The sequence below is a fragment of the Aythya marila genome (genome assembly GCF_965140915.1).
Source record: "Aythya marila genome assembly, chromosome: 16".
Taxonomy (NCBI): domain Eukaryota; kingdom Metazoa; phylum Chordata; class Aves; order Anseriformes; family Anatidae; genus Aythya; species Aythya marila.
The window spans coordinates 1,739,168-1,762,601 of record NC_139057.1 but is presented as its reverse complement, the minus strand read 5'-3'; the positions used below and the strand labels follow the sequence as shown (position 1 = coordinate 1,762,601).

Below are 23,434 nucleotides of genomic sequence, written 5' to 3'. Positions count from 1 at the left end.
ATCAGACCCCCCTTCAGGGCAGATGCCAACGATGGCACAGATCCCTGAGCAAATCTCACTCACCTTTGGGAAACTACAAGCCCACAGGACATCCAGGATTTACACCCTTCTTATTGAAAGTGCAGCTTCACACATGTCCATCAGCTGCTCAAGGGAAAGGACAAGAGTTCACAAGTTTTCTCGTACAAATCCAAAAGATAGAAACGTTTGGCCTTGGAGGAAAAGCCTGGTTCAGTGTTAAAACACTTTTCATGTGCACTGTTGCTTTTGGCAGAAGGATGCGGCACGGCTTGGTGCAACCACCCCTGGCAGAAATGTTCCCAGAGTGGTGAGAGCCTGGCAAGTTCAAAGGTTTCTGCTATCACAGCCACTCTTCCCAGTCAGAGTACAAAGGCGAGACCACATTCAAAGAGGACTTAAGGAAACAAAACACAAGCCATGTTTTATACATATTTTCCAGACAAATAAAGGTTTTTTTTTTCCTCTAGCTAAATACATTACATAATGCACATACACAGACCTGGATACTTCTTCTAAATCCTAACACGTAAGGTATTACACCTTTTAGTTCAGTGAATGATCACGAGTCAGTAAGGGTCGTTAGGTCAAAACAATACAGGTGGCGAGTATAGAAAATTGAAGACAACCTTCAAAGGGTCCCAGACACAAAGATCTCGCCCTAATTAATCTGCTCTTTGCCATCTGCACTTGAAGACGGCCATCCCAAACACCCACACTGAAAAAGCAGTCGCCACTAAGTGCGCAGTCTCCCGATGGCTCTAACAAAAGGTGATTCCTTTAAAAGGGCCTTCAGGGATTGCTGCCTTCTCCCTTATTACTTTAAAATACCGCCGTGCTTAACGCAACTGGGCACCTAGAAGAATAAGGTGACACTATGTACATTTAAAAAATTAAGGAAAGTCTCTAAAAATATGCTCTGGGATTTCACAAAATGCTCCATCTGCTCAGGTTTGAGGAGTACTCGAGTTGTGTTGCAGCTTGCCTGCAGAGGAGAAGTCAGACCAGACCTTTGGCCAAAAGAAAAAAAAAAAAAAAAAAAAAAGGAATATTTTTTAAAAAAGGCTCAGCCCAGCCATTCTTCTCAGCTGTCCAGCTCCTCCCCCAGCAAAGTCCTACCCCATCTCCTCTGAGGATATTCAAAAACAGCAAGAAAACAGGTGCTGGCAAAGAAATCGCATCAGGTGGGCCAAACACTAAAGAAACTGCACAAAGGAGGACAAGGACAGGACGGGCACTTCATGCTGCAGAGGAATCCAGAGCAACTGCTAACATCAGAAACCATACAAGCGCTGATTGAGGCTTGTATTTACAGAGGGGATTCAGGCATCAAAATGAAAATGCCAACACAGCCTCACAAAACTCCCCTACAATTACACCAGCAGCGACATTCAGAGGGGAATTAGATGCACTTGTGCTGCAGAAGCTGATTACTGCATTGTGAGAGCCAAGAGCACTATCACCAGGAAAAGGAGGAGGACCCAGCTTTGCTTTTTGGAAGGAAGATCTGTCGCATTGCCACTCATCTCCTGTCCTCTGGAATCTGCCACTCTGCAGGCAAATGAACTGAAAGCAGGAAAGCAGGCAGGTCCTACAGAGATGGCTGATCGAGCTGAAGGCAGCGGACTCTAGAAGGTGTTTTTAAGCTTGGCTGCCACAAGCACGAGAATCTCTCCGATTTTCTTCTGCCAGTTTGCTATGTCCTTGGAGACATCACACCAGAGCTCTCCGTGGCGGGGTTCAGCGTTCTCACAGCGCTTCCTTACCTCTTCTTGTTGCTCCTGTGAGGAAGAGAAACAACAGTTTGCAGGTCTCTTAATGCTCTGCTTTGTTCCAGCAGAGAGATGAAAATTTAAAGTCCCCTCCCTAATTCAAACACTCATCAAAAGCTTTCCCCCAACCTCCCTTAAAGGCAGTTTGGAAACCTGGGTTGAAATTCTCCTGCCTCACTGAACAAAGTGGCCTAATAACAGCCGAGCAAGTTTTGGAAACACCAAAGAAACTGCAGCAGAAACTTCCTTTGTGTTGCCACCTGCATGAGACAGGTCAAGTGAAAGGTCTCTCTGAAGTCAGAAGATAAACACTCCCATCACTTCAGTAATATCAGGCAGTAAAAACCACCGTAAGAGATTAGAACAGATTGTTCCTACAGCTGTGTCCACGTGCAACCTGCACTTGACACTTGTGCAGACGTGGGGGTGAGTTACACACATCCAGCACCGCAGTTACAGGAAAGTCTCCTCTGAGAAAGTCTCCTCTTGCGTTTTACAGAAGCAAGATTGATTTCAGAGCTTTTCTGCACGAACCAGCACAACTGTGGATGGCAAAGCAGCCTGAAAGACAGCCCTGCTAATGACAGTGTCTTTTAAAAAGCACCACACATGCCTGTTCTTGCTCGCTCAAGACCAGGCGTGACAGCTTTAGCCTCTTCATCTGGGAGCCAGACAGGGAGCAGCAGCGGCGTGCATGTCCTGGTGCTGCAGCAGTTCCCCGGACAGAGTAACCAGCAAGGGATTCCTGCTGCCTTCCCTGCTCCCCGTGCCCAGCTGCACGCTCACCTCTGTGCCATGCTGAAGCTCAAATTTGTAAAAGAAAGCCCAGGCGTCCCCCAGGTCAGAATCAATCTTCACTGTTCGGTGGAACCACTCCCGGGCCTTGGTTATTTTACGCTCGCTCCAGAATAACCTGGTGAGAAAAGCAGAAGGGAAGAGAGAACCTCTTCAGAGGAACACAGCAGTCTGCAGGCACTCCAATTTCAAGGCACTACAGATATTTCATTTCTTTGTTCTCCCAAGAAGGAAACATCAGATTTTGTAGTATTCTGCAAACTGCACTTGCCCCAGGAGTGGAAGAGACAGGAGAGGAGTGGAAAGAACATCCACTGCTTCCTCCTTACTGCCCGCACACTGTAACAGGTAAAGACAGTCCCAATTAAAGGAAGAGACAGGCTCCCGGAGAGGGGTAGGATTACCCTGAGGTCTATCTTTGCTAACTCATTTGTTTAATTTTGCTGTTCCAGACGTAGCGTAGAAAGGGACAGGATCACCTACCTCCATCTATTTTCCCCTCCCTCAATTTTCTAAGGTTTCAAGTTCATTTTATCATCTAGCAATTAACATCTAAGCAGTTGCAAATTATAAGCACTGGAGCCATTACCGCATGTGGTCACAGGCTCAGGTACACTAACCTTGCTCCTTCCACCTCCACTTTACGAGGAAAGGCAAGCATGCAACGTCCCACACTCAAATCGCACCCTGGCACTCAGCCTGACTGCTGCCATTTCAAAAAAAGGTGCTTGCGAATTCTTAAATTTCTCCCCGGTAATTAACCAGCTGAATCAATAGTCTATTGGTTTCATTCCTTTGCATTAAAGAGTTCATTTGAGCTAGTAAGGTCCTTATCAAATCAAACAGCCATCCCTCATAAAGAGCTTAGCCAGCCATAAAATTATACAGCTTATGTGATTGTTTTTAAGCCCTATAATACCCTTGATTGTTCCGTGTTAAATAAACTGCGATTTAAAAGAGCACGAACAACGATGGCAGAGGCGAAACACCTGCAGGTAGTGGCCTTTTTCAGCAAGATTGAAAGTTTTCCACAAACGTGTGACAGGCCGTGGTATTACCATACCTCCATGCAAGCCGTGATGGGAGGTGGAAGCTGTTTGTGTTGGGATTAGCTGCGAAAACTGCCTGAGGTTGTACCAGAAGGGGCCTGGAAGCAGCTTCAATAAAGCAAAAGTTAACGTTTTTTCCTCACTTGCTGCTAAAGCAGAACAAGGCAGCTGTTATCTGGCAGAAGCCAGCGTTGCAGTCACTGGAGTGTATCCTACAGTTTTCTTTGGCCTATAAAAAAGGGTTGTGAAAGAATTGGGCAACTGTCTGGGCAATGTGCTTCCTGCATTAACCTCTTCTGGTCTTCACAAAGGAAGAGAAGAAAGTTTGCTCCAATCGCTACTGCTGTAGAGCCATCTACGCATCAGATCAGAAGGGATATGGTGAGTCAAAACTAATAGTAGTTTTCCATCCCTGGAAGCCTCACAACTTGATTTAGAAAAGACGACAATTCCTAGTGGATTATCTTCCTGTTCCAGAGAAGCAAACTACAGGGTGACTTGTAGTCTGCATTCCAGGAAGGGCCACAACTGAAAGAAAAACTGACAGAGCAGAAATTCAAGGAAGGGAGAAGACTGGAACAGCACAATCTAAGATCAAGATTAAAAAATCCAACACAATCTAGGATAGAGAGAAAATATCAAGAACACGGAAAGTCAGCTACATAAGAAGTAACAGCCACCAGCAAAAATTGTCTGTATTTTCAAAAATAGGGAGAACACACCCTATAAAACCTAGAGGAAGCCTAGCTTATCTGAAAACAGGCTAAAACTGCACTTAAGGGGAAACAAAGATGCAGTTTTCAGGCTGCCAAAAGCCAGCACTGAAAAGGGACCCAGTGTGAATGGATCACTCTCCGTGCTGCAGCCCCAGACCCACCAGAACAGCTGGAGGGCAGGCTGACACCCCCTGCTTTGAATCAAGGCAGAGCAGCAGATTTGCACAGTTACTAGGAGACAGCTCGAGAGCTGTTACCCGCTTTGAGGCTTATTAAAACTGCTGCAGCCAGCATCATGTGGTCACGCTCAAGTGCAGTGTTTCATCACGGATGCAGCCACACACAAAAATGCGTTTTTTTTGGTGTTTTTTTTTTTTTTTTTTTTTTTTTTTTTTTTTTTTTTTTAACTACACGAAGCACAGGAACTCACTTGGCCACAGCCAGCAGGACATGTGGGTCGTGTTCACACTTCTTCAGAGCATCCACACTCTTGGTCTTTCGTTGCGGTCGCGCTTCAAGGAAAATTGCCTCTGACCACAGGATTCCTTAATCAAGTCAAGGAGGAAGATTGTTCAGTGGTATTGCAGCCTCAACTCCCCATCCTGCCAGCAGGCCAGCGCTCTTCAAAGCGAGCAGCACTGCTGCCCCCACCCTGGGAGTTATCCCCATACCTCCACCCCACCTTAAATCACTCTTTCAGCACCTGTATTTCCTTCAGGACTCTGAAATTGAGTTACAGGTAGCTCCACACTGGACCTTCAGTTCTAAATGTCTCCGTACCCAACCTAGAAAATTCTGTGATTCTGTGATTCTGTACCATAACCCAACTGCAGCTTCCACACTCCCTACCTGGTGTGCACAGAAAGCTCGTGGCTTTCCAAGGAGGCACTGGAAGCAGTGGAACAGTGGAGGGCAACTCAGCAGTAACCAAGTGAAAGACTTGCATTTGTCTGAGCAGGTAGCTTCAGCAGAAGTCCCAGAAGTAAACCACTTGGAAGCAGCTCCAAGGGTGCCAAGGAGCACCGCAGCCTTATTGCTGCTGGCTCCCCGCGCACACGATGAAGGACATAGCAGGCCCAGCAAAGCTGGGTTTAATCCCTAGATCCTTTCATTGCCAAAAGCAAGAAAGGAAACACGCTCAGAGGAGCATGAAATCTCCAGTTTCTCACGTCAGCCAGCCATACCTGCTGATCACTTCAAAGCAAAGCCTGAGAGCTGGTGTCTGCCAGGACTCTATCAAAGTGCTCTCGCTTCCCAGAAACCGCACCACGGGAATTTATACAAACTTTGATGACTGCAGTGACAGACTGGAGCAGAACTCTTCCCTTCTCGCCTGTTTCCTCTTTACATACAGGGTCAAACCATATTTTATGGGTTTATTTTCAGGCCAGCTGAGGACACAAACACCGCTGTATTTCGCTTTCCTTCTTTGTGCCATCAACCGTAAGGAATGGTGACCAATTCAGCAACTGATGGACACAAGTCTCTGGTTTCCATGACTGTAGGTGTCCGATGAGCTAATTCCTGCAGGCTTCCTATTTATTTGTTTGTAGAGTGTTAAGATAAGGGTTGGGAGCTATTTTATTTAAACAAAATCTGAGACCCTGCTGCCTATTGCCATAGCAACAGGCAGATGCTGTAAAAAAGCCTGTGGTGGCACACACACACGAAGCATTAGGTCATTCCCAAAACAAAGTGGGGCTTGTGTGGTAGCTTTATTGACCCACTCGCGCAGCGAGCAGCTTGCAATGAGTTTATCATGTCATAAAAGCCACTTAATTCCCATTATTTCACTGGGACTTCAGCAGCCACCAATTAAACACCTTCCAAAACCGGGCCTGAAGGCAAACAGAAGAGGCTTGCCCTGTGGCAGGCTACTACTTTTTGTACTTGTGACATCTTCTCTCCAAAGATGTCAACATGTTTAGATGATTAAGTTTTTTGCCTAATTCTGCCAAAAAAATAGGGAAGCATTCTGCACTTCCGCCTCCCATCCCAAGAGGCAAATGTTTCCACTGCTACTTAGAACCAACTGACTTATGTTATATGACCTATCTGCCCTTCCTTAAAGATGTTAAAATAATGACAAAGCAGGACTAAACATTTGTGGTACATGATCCCCTAATCATGACTGACTGAAGCTGCTGTCAGGGCACGTTATTAAGCACACAGGCCTGAGTAGTAGTGAAACCAGCGTGGGCAAGCCACCAACAGAAGTCTCCTATGGCCAGCTATACTCCAACGAGACAGGGAAAAACCCATTTTTTTTCCACTGAATTCCCTAACTGCAAACCCTTGAGTCTTTCTTCAACTTTAAACCTTGGCCAATTTTTTATCAGGTTCAGAGAAAAGCCACCCAAGATGCTTTACCAGGAAAGCTGGGAACAAGCCGTGGACCACAGACCCCAAGACACAAACACTAACCCATGGCCCCTCTGGTGTGAAAATCCCAGAAAATAACTGGGATTATTCACAAAAACCCTCGACATCTCCTTTGCAGGAGGATGACTGACACCTCTCTGCAACGCAGTGTTTTGAAACACGGCCAAAAAGGACATCTTAGCTGATAAAGGCTTATCTTTTTCCAAGCAAATATAGCCGTGTTTAAGATAAAAATGAGATCCCTCTCACCTGAATTGGGGCATTCTTGCAATGCCTTAGCCATCAGAGTGTTTGCAATATTCTTTAGCCCAGCTCTGTACTCCAGTCGCACAGACTCCAACCTGGTAAGGAAGAGAGCCAGGATATTTATGACAACATCCACTGTGTGGAAACCAACACCAAATCACGTGGAAGTTACAAGAAATTACAAATGTTTGCCCATATTCTGAATACATACAGGTGGCTGACATCTTCCCATTCCTCTCCACTCAAAAAGAAATGTAACCTTTATTTTATAATGGCCTAGATTAAAAGTTATATAAAAAAGTGACTATAATAGAAGCAAAAGACCCCCAGCTAAGATGTAAAATAGCCATCCTGAAGTGAATGTGAACGAAATTTGGGCTACAACTCACCAGAGATCTGGATTCTTTGCATTCTTTAAGCGAGACTTTTCCAAGATGGCTCTTGCTCTGGTCAGCTGCCCCACCTTCTCTTCCAGCCTGGACAGCAAAAGCCACAGGGGTATGGAATGGGGACATTTTTTCAACTGTTTAAAATAACAAAAAGCATATTATGTACACTTGAAAACATATTATAATCCCTATACAAATCCACTTCCTTCCTTACATCCTCCTGGGGATTTCGGAAGTGAAATAAAGCTGACTACATCACTCAAATTACTTCTAGCTAATCCTACAGCACTGAACAGTACAGAAAATTAGTTTCTCCTATGTCCAGAACAGCCAGATAACAGCACACCAGCTAGCACTGAGCTATTCCAGCAGCAAGAGAAAGGAAAGAATACACCTCCCTTAACAGCACACCTACAATTTGTGCTCTGTCTGGAGATGGAGGGCTCTAATCCATAACCAAGTCACAGAACATGCAGCAAACACACTGCCTTTGAAGCCTGGGAAGTCATTAACTTGCTTCCACATTACTTTCATGGCTGATGAGTTTCAAGAGCGTTCATACACGAGCACACCAATTACCATTTAAAAGAGACAAGCGCTCTGCAGCCCACCTCCTTTTACAGCGTGTATCTAAGCTCATTAGCAAGCTTTTCTATTAGGAGTTCTACCGTTAGTCCTTACAGGTCTTAGAGGATTATTGTGCAGTGACTTTTTCATACTAGTGAGTAGTCAAGCATACAGCAAACTCTCTCAAGCAAGAAAGTGAACATGGATACTGGTATTTTTGCTGCTTCTTTCAAAATCCTAGTATTTTTCTGTTACTGTTTTAACCAGTAACAGGGAGAAAACAGAAATCACCTCTTCATTTAATCTGGGTTGAAGCCCTTCAAATCAAAGTGGAGGGACAGATATCTGTCCATGCCAGAAGCACAAAGCAAACTTGCCATAACACACGTCTTACCCCTTGATTATAAGCCTCCCGTGCTTTCTCTACCAGCTCCTTTTGTTCCTCAATTTGTCCTTTCATCATCCACAGTTTGGGGAAGTCCTCGTAGTGCTTCAGGGCTTCCTCACAGAGCTCCTGGGCTGCAGCAATGTTTCCAAGCACCCATTCTAACTTCACAGACTTCATGAAGACCTGAGAAAAAAAGCGTAGCCGTTTATCACTAGCAGCCATTGAAGAAACATTACTCTGTCAACATTACTCTGTCAACGCAGTGGGTTCCCACATTCATACATTCATTAGCATGTTATTCATTAGCTACAGTTTGGAGTAAAAAAAAAAAAAAAAAAAGTCAGGGTTAACTTGCAGGAACAGATAGCAATGAGAAAGGTAAAACACAAGTATTAAAGGAATTGGGACAGTGATCAAACTCTTCATCAACAGTTAGCACAAAGCTGACACAAAGCACAGCTTCAAGAGCACAACCAACAATAAAATTGAGCCTGCTTTGTCTGCACAGAATGATCTCCTCACATCCAAGCTACCAAGAGCACCTATTCCTAGTTATGGCTTTAAGCTGCAAGTGTTTCCTGCTAATTCCACACTGGTAAATTTGCTTTTCTGCCTCCGAACACCTTCCTTTTTGCTTACAGCTGTTAGAAATACATTACAGACTGACAACCATTTAGCTGCTCTTTAATCCCTGTCCTCCCAATTCCCGTACTCCCCCCCCATGACTTTGCAAGAGAGGCATCAAGTCTGCAGCAAGAGTTTCAAACTCCAGCTGGACAGAAGCTCCCTGACTGATAAAGAAGGAAGAGGCCAGTCTAAAAGATCAAGAATAAAGTACAAATCGGGGGCAAGGGGAATCTCATTTTCCACATAACAAACCACATCTTTTCTCGTACTTGGAAAAATTAAAACGGTTCTGTACACGCAGCTAAAAATTGGCAAAGTTTATCATACCAGAAGTAAGGGCAGAGATAAACCCAAGTGTGTAACTTTAAACAAACTTGACTGGTGCTGTCTTTAGCACTGCAAGCTTAAGTGAGTCTTCTGTGAAAGTATTTTCTCTCTCTTTTCCAAGACACGCTTTTATGCAACAGGAACATTATACAAACAGCTGTAAACTGGGAATTTCCTGACTTTTGCCATTTGTGTAGAAAAAAAATAAAACCCTTCCCTTGATCCTAGCCTTTTTTCCCATCATGCCCGGATTTTGTGTCGCAATTCACTGGAGAAGCGCTACAGTGCCTGCAAAAGGCAATGGCAGGGAGCCATCTGGTCAATCACTCAGGCCACAGAACTAAAGGAACTTCTCCTTCCGACTCAACTCCCCCATGGGCACGAGAAGTTTAAGTCTCTCCACCCTTCACACATCCTTACCCTTGCCGTGGGGGCACTGCTGCGAGCTTTTGCCAGCAGCCTCCTTGCTCTTTCATATTCATTGTTTTCTGACTCGAGCTTCACGGCAGCCAGCCAGATCTCCTCGCTGTTGGGGTTGGCCTGCAAGAACATAAAATGACAGACAAATGCATACAGTGAATCAACAGCAGATTTAATCCTTCATTTGATCCAGATTAAAATTGAAATCAGAGCTTTGCCAATCCACACTAGGATATTTTTTTTTTTTTTTCAGTTCAAGCTCCTCCCAGTCTTCTTTGACCTTTGAAGTTTACAGAAATTCTACAAAACAGATGCACAACACAAAGATATATGCCAGTTGAGAAGCTGGATACTTCTCAGTCGTTGAAAACCATTAATGCTTGATCTTCTGAACTTCCAGTTAAAATACTGGAAGAAGTCACAGGGTCTGTCACAGTGAGACCCTCACTTTATTATCTGTGAACAAAGAAGCTGGAGCTCAGCTTCTCAGCTGAAATCTGTGAACAAGTTCTCCAATTCAAGTCATCTCGGTGACAACCACGTCAAGAAGTCTTCAGGATATTAACACGAAATGCCAAGAACAAGTCTAGGAAGTAACTCACTTCTACCTCCCTGCTCAGAAGCTGTAGTTTAATTATTATTAGTTTTTTTTTTGTTTGTTTTGTTTTTTTAACTGTCACTTAGCTTTTGGGGCCTCATTCCCAGCGTACCACTCTGCCCATCTTCCAGCATCCATGGATTCCCTTCATTTTGCCGTGGATTAGTGGGTTTGGTCGAAGCCATAATTAATAGAGCAACCTCACTAATTAGAGCAGATCACTACTCTTTTTAATGAGAAGACATTACCCAGCACAGGAGGATTCTGATCCATGACTGGGATGGGTGGGAACCGTGACAGTAACATTAATGTCTTGTGAACTCACAGCTTGGTGGGGAATACTGAAAGAGCAGTAACATGGTCTGGGTTCCAGCTTGCTGCTATCTTACAGGGTGACGTTTTTGCCACGTAAAAGTATCAAAGAACACTGCAAAACCCCTCATATTGAAAGACAGCAAAAATCAGGTGAGTGTTGACAGAAAAGGCCTACTCTGCTCTCTTTAGCAGTAACACCGAACACCATCACACACATCTAACATACCCACCTGGAAAGCCAGGGCCAGAATGCTCCTGGCTGCTGGCACATCTCCTGCCAGCCACTTCGACTTGGCTCCCATGAGCCAGAGCACTTCTGCTTTGGGACAGTGAGCCACAGCTCTCTGCAAAAGAGCCTCCAAGGATTCCCTGAGACAAGAAAGAGCAAGTTACAATCACTGGAAATATTGCCAGAGGCGAGCTCTCACACACCATTTCCACTATCACTCAATGCTATAAATATTGTTGCAAAGTCCAACATTGTAAACCTTGATAAGTTGTTTCATTAACAAGGAAAGGGTGAGGTCTTTTTTCACAAGGGTTCTGAAATCAGCACTCCACAAACGGCTCATTGTTCAGACATCTTTGTTTGATAGCTTTTGCGGAAAGACTCTGTGCATAAACAGCTCATTTGTCTTGGAAAGAGCCACTTTTCTAAACAAACCTTAGCAGAAACCAAGACAGGAAGTTTTTCAGAATTATTGCATGAAGCTGGCTTGATCTTATTGAGTATTTTTTTTTCCTCCTCTAGAAAATGGACTTCAGGTAGAATAAGGGGCTTAAAAGCAAGCCACCACTGGGAAAACATGGGAGAACAACATCAAAAGCAAAGACATACTTGTTCAAAAGTAAGCCTCGAATGATGTAGAACTCAGCATCTGCAGTCACTTCCACACAATAAGCTTTAATAGGACTAACTCCACATCTGTACGTGGTCTATTACATAGACTGGTTTATTATAAACCTTGGGTAAAAAGGTTCACATGTGTAGTACTTTATGAATAATCAAAACAAGAGCCCCAGGCTGTGATAGTATAATGCCAATCTTAGTTCAGATTCTGATACACTTTCACAGTATAATCAGAAAATGCCAGAGATACTTTAGCACTGTGTCTGAGCAATTTACCTACAAAAATTAAATGAAACACATGACGACTTGTCATTCTGTATTCTCAATTTCTTCCAGAAATGCCTTCTGAAAGATCATTATCCCTACTTTACCTAGTAAAAATAGCTATGAATAAGTAACTCCTTTTGTCAAAGAACTTTTTATGATCTTACAAAAAAAATTAAGGTTCTCTGACCATAACCTCAACAAAGAAGGTCAGACCAGCAAACAATGCCGTTGAGTTTTCACCAGCTGAACTCACTCCTTTTGTGGAACAGTGCGCTTTATTGCTGATCTTGTAGCTTTTCTACCTCCCTGGTCTAGCAGGCTGTATTAAGGAGCCACACAAAGAGGAGTCCACGTACCTTGTTCCATGGTTCTTCTCGAAGTACGCTGCTCTCAGCCACACACTCTTCTTGCTTGGGAAAACTTGCAAGGCATACGCATAAATTGCTCGGGCACACTCCAGAGCATTATGAGCAACACACTAAGGAAAAACAGACCGGAATTAAGTCAGCTTAGGGTTGCGCTGAAATCAAGGGCAAGAAAGAATGACACGATTCATAATTCAATACAGAACTCAGTGAGTAATGTATGAATTAGGTCACTCCATATAACAGAGCAGTTGTTATCAGCTTTTTAAAAGGGAAGCAGGGAAGAATTTATACGAGTTCCTCTATCAGTGCACAAGCATCACTGGCCTGAGGGACTGACGCTCAGAGGCCAGGCTGAAAAATTAGCAAGGCTTTGTAAAGGCTTTCGTATTCACACTTTGCTTTTTACATGAAAAAATAAGCACGTTAGCATGTCCACCTACTGCTGTAAACCCAGCTCAAGGCCACTGAAATGGGTACTTCTCATGCTGAGATATAATTTAGTTAGTAGTGCATGTTTAATGGCCAAATGCAGGCAGATAACATGTGAACCACATCTGCTTTCACTGATTAGAATCTCCTAATTTCCCTGGTTCCAGTTCCATTTCCCCCAGTTTAAAAAAAAAAAAGAATCACAGCTGGACATACACTGTCTGCATCTTCCATCCAGGTATGTTTCCGATCTTCTTCCTCGATCCCAATCCCAATCACAGCTCGCATGATTGCCTGGCACGTGGCCACGCTTCCGGCTTTATCACATTCCTCAGCATCCTAGAGACAAGAGTAACGGCCTGCTCATTTTGAGAAATCAGCACAGTAAGTCAGATTCTGCAGCAGCAGTTCCTCAGGCACAAACACGGGGACACCGCGGGTCACTGTGCATTACGAGTATCTTATTACTCAAACAGATCTTGACACCAGTGAGACTACACCCACAAGGAATGCACTATAGCTGTGCACAGAGTCAGAGAAGGAGAGAAAGTGTGACAACGCGTGACCTCTCTCCAGGCTGTAAGGTCTTGTCTTACTGCTGCACTGACTTCCCCTGGGTTGGGCCACGCGGAGATTTGTCCAATAAAAGAAATGCAAGAATTCAAGAAGAACAAATTGTAGCATCAAAGCTACTGACCTGCTTTCAGCTTTGGTTTTTAAGTCTGAAAAAGAACTAAGCAAGAACTGCTCTTAAGCAAATACTCTCAACCACTTAAGTTACAGCTGCAAAGGCTGTGTCACTGGAGTACATATAGGAAAGTGTCTGACAAAGCTTTCAGAAGGCTTCGTGTGACTTGCTTAAACTTGTTAAAAAGCTCCCTGATCAGGTAACAGAAATGGAACAGTTCTAGTACCAAAAAGGAACTCGAGAAGACAGATGCAGATTTTTTTTTTTTTTTTTTTTTAAACAGAAGTTGAAATTAACCTTTAATTGTAAAAAGAAAGTTATAATTCATTTAGATGTTAACGAGGATATCCGTTTAGTATTAAATACTTTGTTCGCTACCGATACTCTTTTAAGCACTGTGCCAAGAACATTTTGCTGCCTTGACCCCCCGTAAATTATTTCAGTAGTAAATTGTTTTAAAAGGCTTATGCTTAAATATAGCAACAGGACACATTCAGGAGGAAAAAAGTTATTTTAACCTGAACATCAAGCGATTTAAATGGCAACAGCCTTTGAAGTGTCTTACTAACTCAGGAAGCTCAAGCACCACAGCTTTCAAAGGCAACCAAAACACTGAAAAGCCATACATAAAACTTCTTGCTGCTTTTCTAGTACAGGAGGTCAAAAATAGGATGATGTGTCACCGTAATGAACCTGCAGAGGTCATGTTTCGTAAACATTACCATGCAACAGGGTTCCCTATGTCAGCTGTGAGTACTTTGCACGGCCTCAGGAGGCAGTGTGAGCCAATAAAGGACGGGCAGAGTATTTTCCCATCTGCTGCACACACGATGTTTGTATTCACTTCTTACAACACCACCCGACTGAACTGGCAAACAGGTACCTTTTAAGCCAAAAACGACATATGCAAAAATACATATAAATAACTCCCCGGAGGTTTAAGGCCTCCATCCTACCTGAGGCAGCAGCTGCTTCAACTTGAAGCTGGTTATTTTCCAAGAGAGAAGTAAACCAGATATTCCTCAGCTCAGCACACATAACGACACCCTAGAGTATTGCTTAAATCTGCCCTTGTCCCTCCTCTGTGTTTTAGTCTCACCTATTATATTTCCACAGGGCTCTAACGTTGGTAAGCCTAGTGCAGAATAGCTCAATCCCACAGTACCTAGCACCAGTAGCCTTCAAAACAGAACCTGAAGGGTTCACCTGGGTCGCTAACCAAGACCAATCCCATACCTGTATCCATTGCTCTCTGTTGATTTCCACCCCGTTAGCCCTAAGGGATGTGATGGCTCTGTCGATGATTTTCTCCACCATCTGGGTGTTTCCATTGGCTTCTTCCAACTTGGCAGCAGTAATCCAGATGTGACGATCTGTTGGAATATTCTCACGGGCTTTGTTGAGGACTTTACGAGCGTTCTCATATGTCTCCAGTCTCGCCAGAGCCAGCCACAACTGCAGAGCAACGAAAGATGTATTTTAGATTAGAACAAGGAGATGACAGTGGCAGCCCAAAGAGATAAGCAGCTTCATTGTGTTTGCTACTAGTTGGCAATTGTCCTCACGTAGTATAAGCAGGCTGCAGAATACCAAAGCAGAAACAGTAGAACCAGAGTCTACGACTGTCCTTAGAGCTAAATCCTAATCATCTCAAGATACCATCTCCATTTGCCAGGCTGCTGCACACGCCCTTTGGTTCAACATTTCAGAAGCAAGCAACTCTGTCTTACATTCCCCAAGCTACACATATGCTTGTTTTCACAATTGTCAAGGCACTAAACATGAATGTAAACATGGTTAATTGGCCACTGCAGGCACAGCAGCACACTGGCATAACTAACATAAAAATTACGCAGGAAAATGAGGCATATAATGACTACCAGACAATTAAGTCTGGGGGAAAAATAGTTTTCTACTCATCATATCCTTCATAAAATGCCTAGTAGAAAACTAGCGCACTTACCTGCCTTTTGTTGTCAAAGCTCTACTGCTAACCTAGAACAGAACGTAGGAGGTTGCTTTATTTTCCTCTTTTTTTTTAAAAAAAAACTTACTTCAACGCTAGTTGGGCAGCATTCCACAGCTCGACTCAGCATGATCCTGGCATCCTCAGGTTCTTCTAACTCCACAGCTGCTTTCCACAAACGCACTGAATTTGGAACATGCTCAAGGGCTAGGGAGGCAAAAATAATTATGTAAATCATGATAAAGAAGTTCCCCAAAGGAAATATTGTTTTCAGAGATGATACGTTAAGGGCCTTGTTTTACTACAGCTGAAATTTCCTGGAAGAACGGATGGAACTGTCCTTATGCTAGCTCTTGCTTCAATGATAGGAACTTAAAATCAGAAAATAAATTAAAAAAAAAAATAAATTTAATTGGAAACAGGTTTTGGCAAGCCAAGGGCTTTTCTCATTACAAGCTGTAATTGCTTCCTCTTCAGTAAAACACCTAGCTGAACAAAGCCTCAACTCTCAGCATGGTCAAAGGGTTTCTGGATGCTGATAGACATTCCAAATATATTGCCTTAATACATACCAGGCTGGTATAAAATCTCAAATATACGAGGGTTAAGGCTACATTACTCTAATACAGAATTTCACACTCTTTAGGATTTCCACGCCTCATTAAATCGCATTAAGACAAATGCCTTGCAAACAGGGTTCGTCTGACAAAACCATTAAGCCCTTATTTTCTCTGAAATTTTTACCCACAAGCGTACCTTCAAAAGTAATGAGAAACCATTTTTTTCTACTTCTACTAGTGAAAAGATTTTAAAAAAATCCTTTTGTCACTACAGCTTAGATAACCATACACAGTGCAGCATTGGTTTCATTGCCTCCCTGGTGATTATACATGAACGTGACATAGGAAGAGAGGACTGAACACATCCTTTATCAATAATGAAAGTACCACATGAGCAGGAGAAGATGCACCTAGAAGTACTTTGGAGCTTGCCAGGCTTCCAGGCAATGCTGTTTCTTTAAGCACTCCTGCAAAGGCTGAGGCACACTGCTGAGCATGAACTTCAGAGTACATCCAAGCTCTACAGAAACACACAGAGCATTTACAAGTAGTGTGCACTGAGCGTCTGGGCATTAACCATTCCTCCTAGAGCCTACAGCAGCAGGAGATTTTTCTGAGGCATATTCACTTAAAGTGAGTAATATCAGTGTGGGAGAGCTGAAAGCAGCACTCAGCAAGACAGAGCCTGTTTTCATAGATAGAGAGTTCGATTTTTACACCTCAAGATGTATTTTAAACACTCAGCTTGCTGTCTCTGTAGCCAGAGAGAGGCTTTAAAAAACTCCAGACGTTGTGCTAGACGGCAGAAATGCACACAGCCAACAGACAGGAGAGAGAAATGCATTATGAAAGCTCACATTTTAGTGACATTACTAAATGGCAGTCAGCCTTTTATATTTTTGGACAAATACTGGGTTAACCTGCCACTTGTGTTAAGACTATATACCCAAGCACTGTTACTGGTGTTCCCCGGGTAGCACAGGAGCACTGTGAAGCTGACTGCTGACATGCAGAGAGTGGAAACATCACGGTAAATCATATTCCACTCCACTTACAGCTTTGTATCAGAGATTAACTAGGTGGTTCCACAAACTGGAGTAAGATACAACGCTTACAGCAAACGAACAGCCTCAGGACTTGATGCACAAGTCATTGCTTTCACACATGATGCCTTCCTACCTGAGCTGGACTGAGAAACCTACCTCCGCTCACATAAAAGTGTTTTCCCTGTTAAGCACCTGTTATTGTTCTTGCAGAAGAACAAGGTATTGCAGGAGCAACGCTCCAGACAACACTGCGCTGCTTGGCCAACGAAAATAAAGCTACCGAATAATTAATATTTGAAGTCCCACAACTTCAGCTCCAGTAATCTTGAAGTGCCTTTCATCCACGCGTTGTCACACGCGGTAAGAGACCATTTCACACCGATATGCAATTTGCATGCAGAAGTAAGGAGGAAGCAATTTACTCCCTTTGAAGCCAAGTTATTTAATGCTGTAGACTGCATCGCAGAGATTAAACATATTAAATCCAGACCCTTTTCCCTGTCTAGATTAAAGTCGTGAGATGTAATTGATACAGTTGAATACCTGGGAAGGATCTAATCCCTACTGAGACAGGCACATCAATCAAAGTAATTCACTAATACTGTGAACCTGCAAGGAAAACCCAGGCCCAGGACAGCACAAACTGCTGTTACAAGAGAAAGATTTGGGAAAAGATGGCGATTCCACAAAAGGGAAACTTCCAAGTTCAATACAATGAAGATGTAAGGTTTTGGGTAAGCATCACAGAGAAAAGCTGTTTGTCAAGAACACAGAAATTGCTACACTAAAGCAAATCCCAAGGCTCACCAGGCTCAGTGATATGAGAACCCCAAGGCCTTTAAAGCTCCCCCACCAAATCTCACTGTGGTCCCTAACAGGTTATAGACAAGCCAAAACTCATATATAAAGCCTGACATCTTTTTTAAAACATATCACAAGAAGATTGTTAAAGCACCCTTTTCCCCTTAGAGCATGTTTTTTTTGAATTGCTTCCATCTACCTCTCTAACCTTGACCAAGATGGAATTGTTTTCAGTGAGATGTCATTTTGCAATTGCTCAGCGGGAGCAGCTTTCTGCTGGGGGCTGTTTTACGAATACTAGAAGCACTCCACTCTGATTCAACAGCAGCATGTTCCAGCGCTAAGGCATACATTATTAACAACCGTGTTTTCACCAAGGAGGAAAAAAATAAAAGCATTTTTTAAAAAATCTTATGGACATATCTCAAGCAATTTACAAGACAATGCAGAGGGACTCTAAGGCTTTGTTCCCTGGTGCTGCAGAAGCTCTCACCTTTCCTAAGAACACGTTTCTTTGCACGGATATCTGTCTCCAGCTCTGCTGCTCTTATATAGATCCGGACAGACTGGGGGAGGTGGCGGACAGCTTGGGCCACGACAGCCTTGGCTGTATCCCCAGGCTGAAGCCGAGCAGCTTCTAACCAAACATCTTCACTCTGTCAGAAAAAAAAAATAAAAAGCTTTCCTTTACATCAAAACAAGTACTCTGAGAACCTAAAACCAGAGCTTTTAGCTAAATGTGTTTTTAATATTGCAGATAAAGAAGCAGTATCAGGCTGTAGCTGATACTAGCTTGACAGACAGATGCTGCTCATCACCACCACCTTTTCCTACTGTCCTGCAAGGGCCAGCAGGGAAGTGAAGCAATTCTGACCTTGGGGCACATCTCTGTTCCTTTCATGATAAGATTCCGAGCCACCTGCAGTTTGCCAGTGACTTCCTCCAATCGGGCTGACGCTATCCAAGCTGGTGGGTGATGAGGGTTGGTCTCTCGTACAGATTTCAGGAGCAAACGAGCCTTTTTAATATCGCTAGTGAAGGGAAAAGACAGGTAGAAGTTTTCAGCATGCTAGCAAACAATTCTCCTGAATCAGTATGCACAATCAGTTCTTCTCAGCCACACTCAGATGCCAGTAAAAAATTGGCTTAGTATTTAAATATACTTATATACATTTTTATTTTAAAGGAATTGCAGCTGGGCACTTGCAATTGGAAGCTAATAACTCACCACATTGATTTAGGTCAGGTCTTATGACCAAGATTTGCTCATACTGTTTTGACTCATGGCAATCCTTCATGACACATGGCTTTGGAGGTGACCAGTCAAGCCTAATTGTACCTGTGTAGTGCTAATTTCCTGGCTGGCAGGCAGCTGCACACTACCATCACTCTGGATACAATCCAGGGATAGAACAGAAACAATCCCCACAATTAATTCATTCAGGTCAGATGCTAAACACATCAGCTGAGAGAATGTACTGGACCTCACATTAAAAGAATTCATCCCCTAAATTCACCTACCATCTTTTACAAACTAAAGATTACCTGCAAGGCACTCATTCAGGCAGATTTCCATTTTTATGCAGGATCACAGCCCTTAAGAGGCTAAATCAGCCAACCCTTAGACTTACTTGATATCTCCTCCGTGTGTGGGAATCATGGAATTCAGGTCTGTCAGATATCCTTTGGGATCCACTACGGTCTGGCCACTCACGGAGTCTGACACCTGGGAAAGTGAAGCCAGCACTGCTGAAATGACCGCTCCCAGCCCCAAACCTGCCTGCACAAGGCACTGCTGCTACACAAAAAAGCTTCAGACATTTATCTGTTACCAAGACCGAGGAAGAAGGAAAAGACAAGCCCTTCTCTTCCTGATTAGCTTTTGTCCTCATTTCTAAAACACATGGCTTTGCAGTTCAAAACTTAGAACCACTGCAAAGCCAGAAAACAAGCGGCTTGGCTGCCAGCCACTACAAGGTCTTGCAGCCCGGACAGCTGAAGCTCATCTTTTTCAGTTTGAACCAGATTTGGATGGGAAAATCAATGAAAAGGAATGGAAGTCAACTACACAAGAGCAGTATTTTTCAGCTTTCTGTCCTGAATAAATCCCAAAGAGATGTCTTCCCTGACAAAGCTATCAGCATGGTCTGTCTGAAGCCTACCTCTGGTGTACCAGTGCAGTTCATTTTCCCATCACGACCAAGACTTCCAATGACAAACTGTTACTACTTGGGAAATTGTTAGTGTAGAGAGCATGAGATGGGGAAAGGAGGAGTGAAAAATTATTTCTAGTCGCAGCTAAGCTATTTCTTCTATCTAACACCCAAGAGAACAAAAGACTTCCCTAAAACCAGGTCTTAAATAGCAGCACACCACCAATTCTAAGTAAACTTATGACAGATCTCACCTTCCAACATGCTTACCTGGCTTAGCCTCATGTCCATCAGGGTGTTTCTGGCTTGGCCGATCTTCCTCATGTCCAGTTCTCCTGTCCCAGGTGTCATTAAGCCTGGTGTCATCCCTCCTGGGTATGGAGTATTCAAGCCCCCTGGATAGGGAGTATTCAATCCACCAAATTGCTAAAAACAAGAGTGAGAGGAACATATTCCTAAAAACCTCTTGAAGTTTCTAAAAGAATTCAGGCTGTATATCTACAAAGCAGTCACATGGGCATTTGGTGCCAATTCAGGGCCAGTCAGCTTCTTCTGTAACCGTTACGACCGCAGTAGCAACAAGCAAGATGTATTTGACTTATTATCAACTGAAAATTCAGTAATTTTAACTCAAGCTCCTGGGCTGAGCAAACCCCTAGGTGAAGTAGGCCTTTGTTTTCTGTTCCCTTTTTGCAAGACATTAGTGTAACAGAAAAAAATGATGTTAAGTTTACCAAAACTCATTATCACCATTCTACATCCAAAAACACTACAGCAAAAGACACTTTTTTTCCACTTTTAACACAAGAAACAGACTTCCCTGTCCATCCTTAGGCTTTGTCAGGCAATGGGTATGCACTGAAAGACTCCAGCAAGGACAGGAATTTAACATCCCCAATTCCTTTGACAGACTTGCAAACTAAAGCAAGATTTTTGTCAAGAATCTTTTTTTTTTTTTTCCTCTAAATCCCACTAATGAACGCACTGATTAACCTTTGTCTCTGCTTAATAAAGAACAGGTCAGATCATCAGGCCACACTCACCGTCTGGCGTGGGTCAACAGTGGTGTGATTCTCCCCCGACTGTAAATGTTTGGCGAAGAAGCTATCGGGTACAGGAGTCAGCTTCTCATACCGAGGGTTCCTCTGACGCTTGTTCCTGGCATCGCCAACTTCTGGAATGCTCAGCCACTCTTCTTCTGTGACCTCCGCTAGCTTCCGCTACTCAAACATGAGTTGTCATTATTTATTTTAGAAATTTGCTCCTTTAAGCTACTCACAGTCCTTAACGGATTTAATTCATCTTGAATTCTTTCAAGAAAAAAAGACTTAGAGGTCAAAGATCAGATTTTTTCTTCCCCTAATCCAATGTAAGAAAAGAATTAGGTGCATTTAATTAGAATTTGGTTTTAGTCCAGACTGAAATTCCAAACCAATTTTGTTCTTAAACCCAGAGCTACAAACATGCAGGTTAACCTCAGTGACTGCAGCACTGTTTTATTACTAATCATGAATAAAATGCATCATTTTGGCTATTTGTTTGAACAGAAGATTTAGTCAGCAGATCCAGTTTTACCATCTGAGTGTGCAACTGTGACTGAGAACTACACTAGGGAGCATTTCAATCCTACAAGAGCTTCTGCACCACCAGCTATCAGCTTGATACTCGTTTTTTTTCCCCAACAGAAAGTGTTTGTGTGATAACACACAGATTTTGAGCAAATACATGCAATCACACGCCCGTCTCCCCCAAAGCAGAGGTAAAGTCACATTTGTGAGTTTGTCCTTACTTTCAAGTCTGAGAACTGCTGCTGAATTTTGGGTCGTTCCATACGGTATTTTTCGATTTCCTCTTTCTCCCGTTGTTCCCTTGGAGAAAGGAGCACTGAGGTTATGCTCAAAGTAACACCACACAAGGCCTTAAGTATTACAGAAAATGGGGTTTGATCACAAAGCATACAAAATGCTTTCTCCAGAGGAAACTCTGAAACACAAACGAATTAGGAAGCATCCCACAGCAGCGCTGGATTAACCCTACCTCCTCTCCTTCCTCCGTTCGTCCATCCTTTTATCCAAAGCTGCATAAATAGCATCTGCTTCCTCGTCGTCCTTCTCGTAGGGACCGCTGGAGAACAAGCTCCCAGCATAGCCATTGAACTAAGAACGTGAAGGGAAAAATGAAAAGAAGGGAAAAATGAAAAGGAGGAAAAAAGAGAAAAGAAAAGCAGAACGGTCAGTTTCAAGCTCCTGTCACACACCTAGCACTGCCCACTGCCACCCAGGGAAACAAAGACGGAGAAGGAGAGTTTTAACAACCTTGCACCAGACTAACACAGCCCTTCAACAAAAGCAGCTTCCTTCTACCACCCCTAGTGTTGTGTTTATTTTCCCAAAGCATTTTAAAAGAAAAAAGTGCTTCAAAATTGCTTCTATTAAGCAATAAACAGGTTGCCTGTGCAGAATGGGCATTTTCCTCCATTAACAGCCTTTTTATTTAAATTCCTAAAAGCAAACAAGAGGAATAACGCCACATTTAACTAACCAAAGCGGGATTTAAACACCAGAGACTACACCAGCCACGTGAAGACAAATATACGTCAAATCACAAGAGTTTTGATTTCATTTGTGCAGAAGAACACTAAAAAAACATATCCCAGAGTACTTCCACTAATAATTTATTTATGGGCTTCTTCCCAAGACAGTCAGTGCTCTGTGTGGATAATTAAACCTCGACATCTGGACCAACGCCAGAACAAGGTCTGTGAGCACCATACCATTCTGTATAACAGTCTCAATAAAAAATAGATAAAAAGGAGCATTGTGAGGAAAGCCTGGCCCTGAAACCTCAACTAATGAAGGGTTTTATGAGCAGGGAACGGGGAGCTACGGGACTGCTCTTCTATTTGGGGAAGAGCATCTCCAGGGCGATCACCATCCCATCACCTCGTCGTAATTGGTGTCGTTCAAATCTTCATCGTCGTCATCGGCCGTTTGGTTCTTCTTCATCTGGTCCCCGACCGTCCTCTTTCCGGGGGGCGCATGGCGGTCATCCACGGGGTCGTTGGCATCGCGAGCGGGGCCGATATCCGAGCGGGTGGTGAAGCCGGTGGCCCTGCGGTGACACAAACGGGGCCGGGACTGAGCACGGTGCAGCCCCAGCACCGCACGGGCACCGCGCCACGGCCGGTACCGACCCCAGGCACCGCCACCGGGACCCCCGGGGCGGGCAGGGCACTGGCAGCTCCCCACAAACACACCCTCGGGGGGGGGGGGTTCCCTGCAGGGTTTGGGGTTTGTGGGGCTCCCGGCTCTGCCCCCACCCGGTACCGAGCTGGGCACGGCAAAAGGGGAGCCCCGGAGGCTGCACGGTACCGGGGCAGGACGGGGCAACCGGGTGGGACAACCGGGGGGGGATAACCGGGGAGGTCCCAGTCCCTCCCGCAGCCGGTCCCGGTGCCCCGGGGCAGCCCCAGGCCTCACCGGGCCCTGAGGCCGCGCAGGCCCGGCCGTGAGGGGAACCGGGCCCGGTACCGGGGGGTGAACGAGCAGGGCCCGGTGCAGCGCCTCACCCTCGTCCCAGCCCCGGTACGTAACCGAGGGGCGCGGGCATGCCCAGGAACGGCTTCTTCTTCTTGTTCATCGCGGCGGCGGCGGGGAGAGACCGACAACAACAACGGCGGCGGCGGCGGAAGCGCGGT

At 44.2% G+C, this 23,434-nt stretch overlaps 1 protein-coding gene across 1 annotated transcript; it reads right to left on the bottom strand.

Moving 5' to 3' along the window:
- Positions 1-416: 416 nt before the first annotated feature.
- Positions 417-23,434, bottom strand: PRPF6 (pre-mRNA processing factor 6). The gene is made up of 21 exons (XM_082773019.1): positions 23,306-23,434; positions 22,680-22,848; positions 21,775-21,893; positions 21,527-21,605; positions 20,781-20,957; positions 20,008-20,163; positions 19,216-19,310; positions 18,459-18,615; positions 18,078-18,240; positions 15,266-15,384; positions 14,448-14,666; positions 12,740-12,862; positions 12,083-12,204; positions 10,840-10,978; positions 9,697-9,816; positions 8,329-8,505; positions 7,368-7,501; positions 6,982-7,073; positions 4,781-4,895; positions 2,577-2,703; positions 417-1,799 (listed from the first exon to the last, which is right to left on the bottom strand). The coding sequence occupies exons 1-21, from the start codon at positions 23,374-23,376 to the stop codon at positions 1,647-1,649; spliced, it is 2,826 nt and encodes a 941-aa protein (XP_082629145.1). The 5' UTR covers positions 23,377-23,434; the 3' UTR covers positions 417-1,646.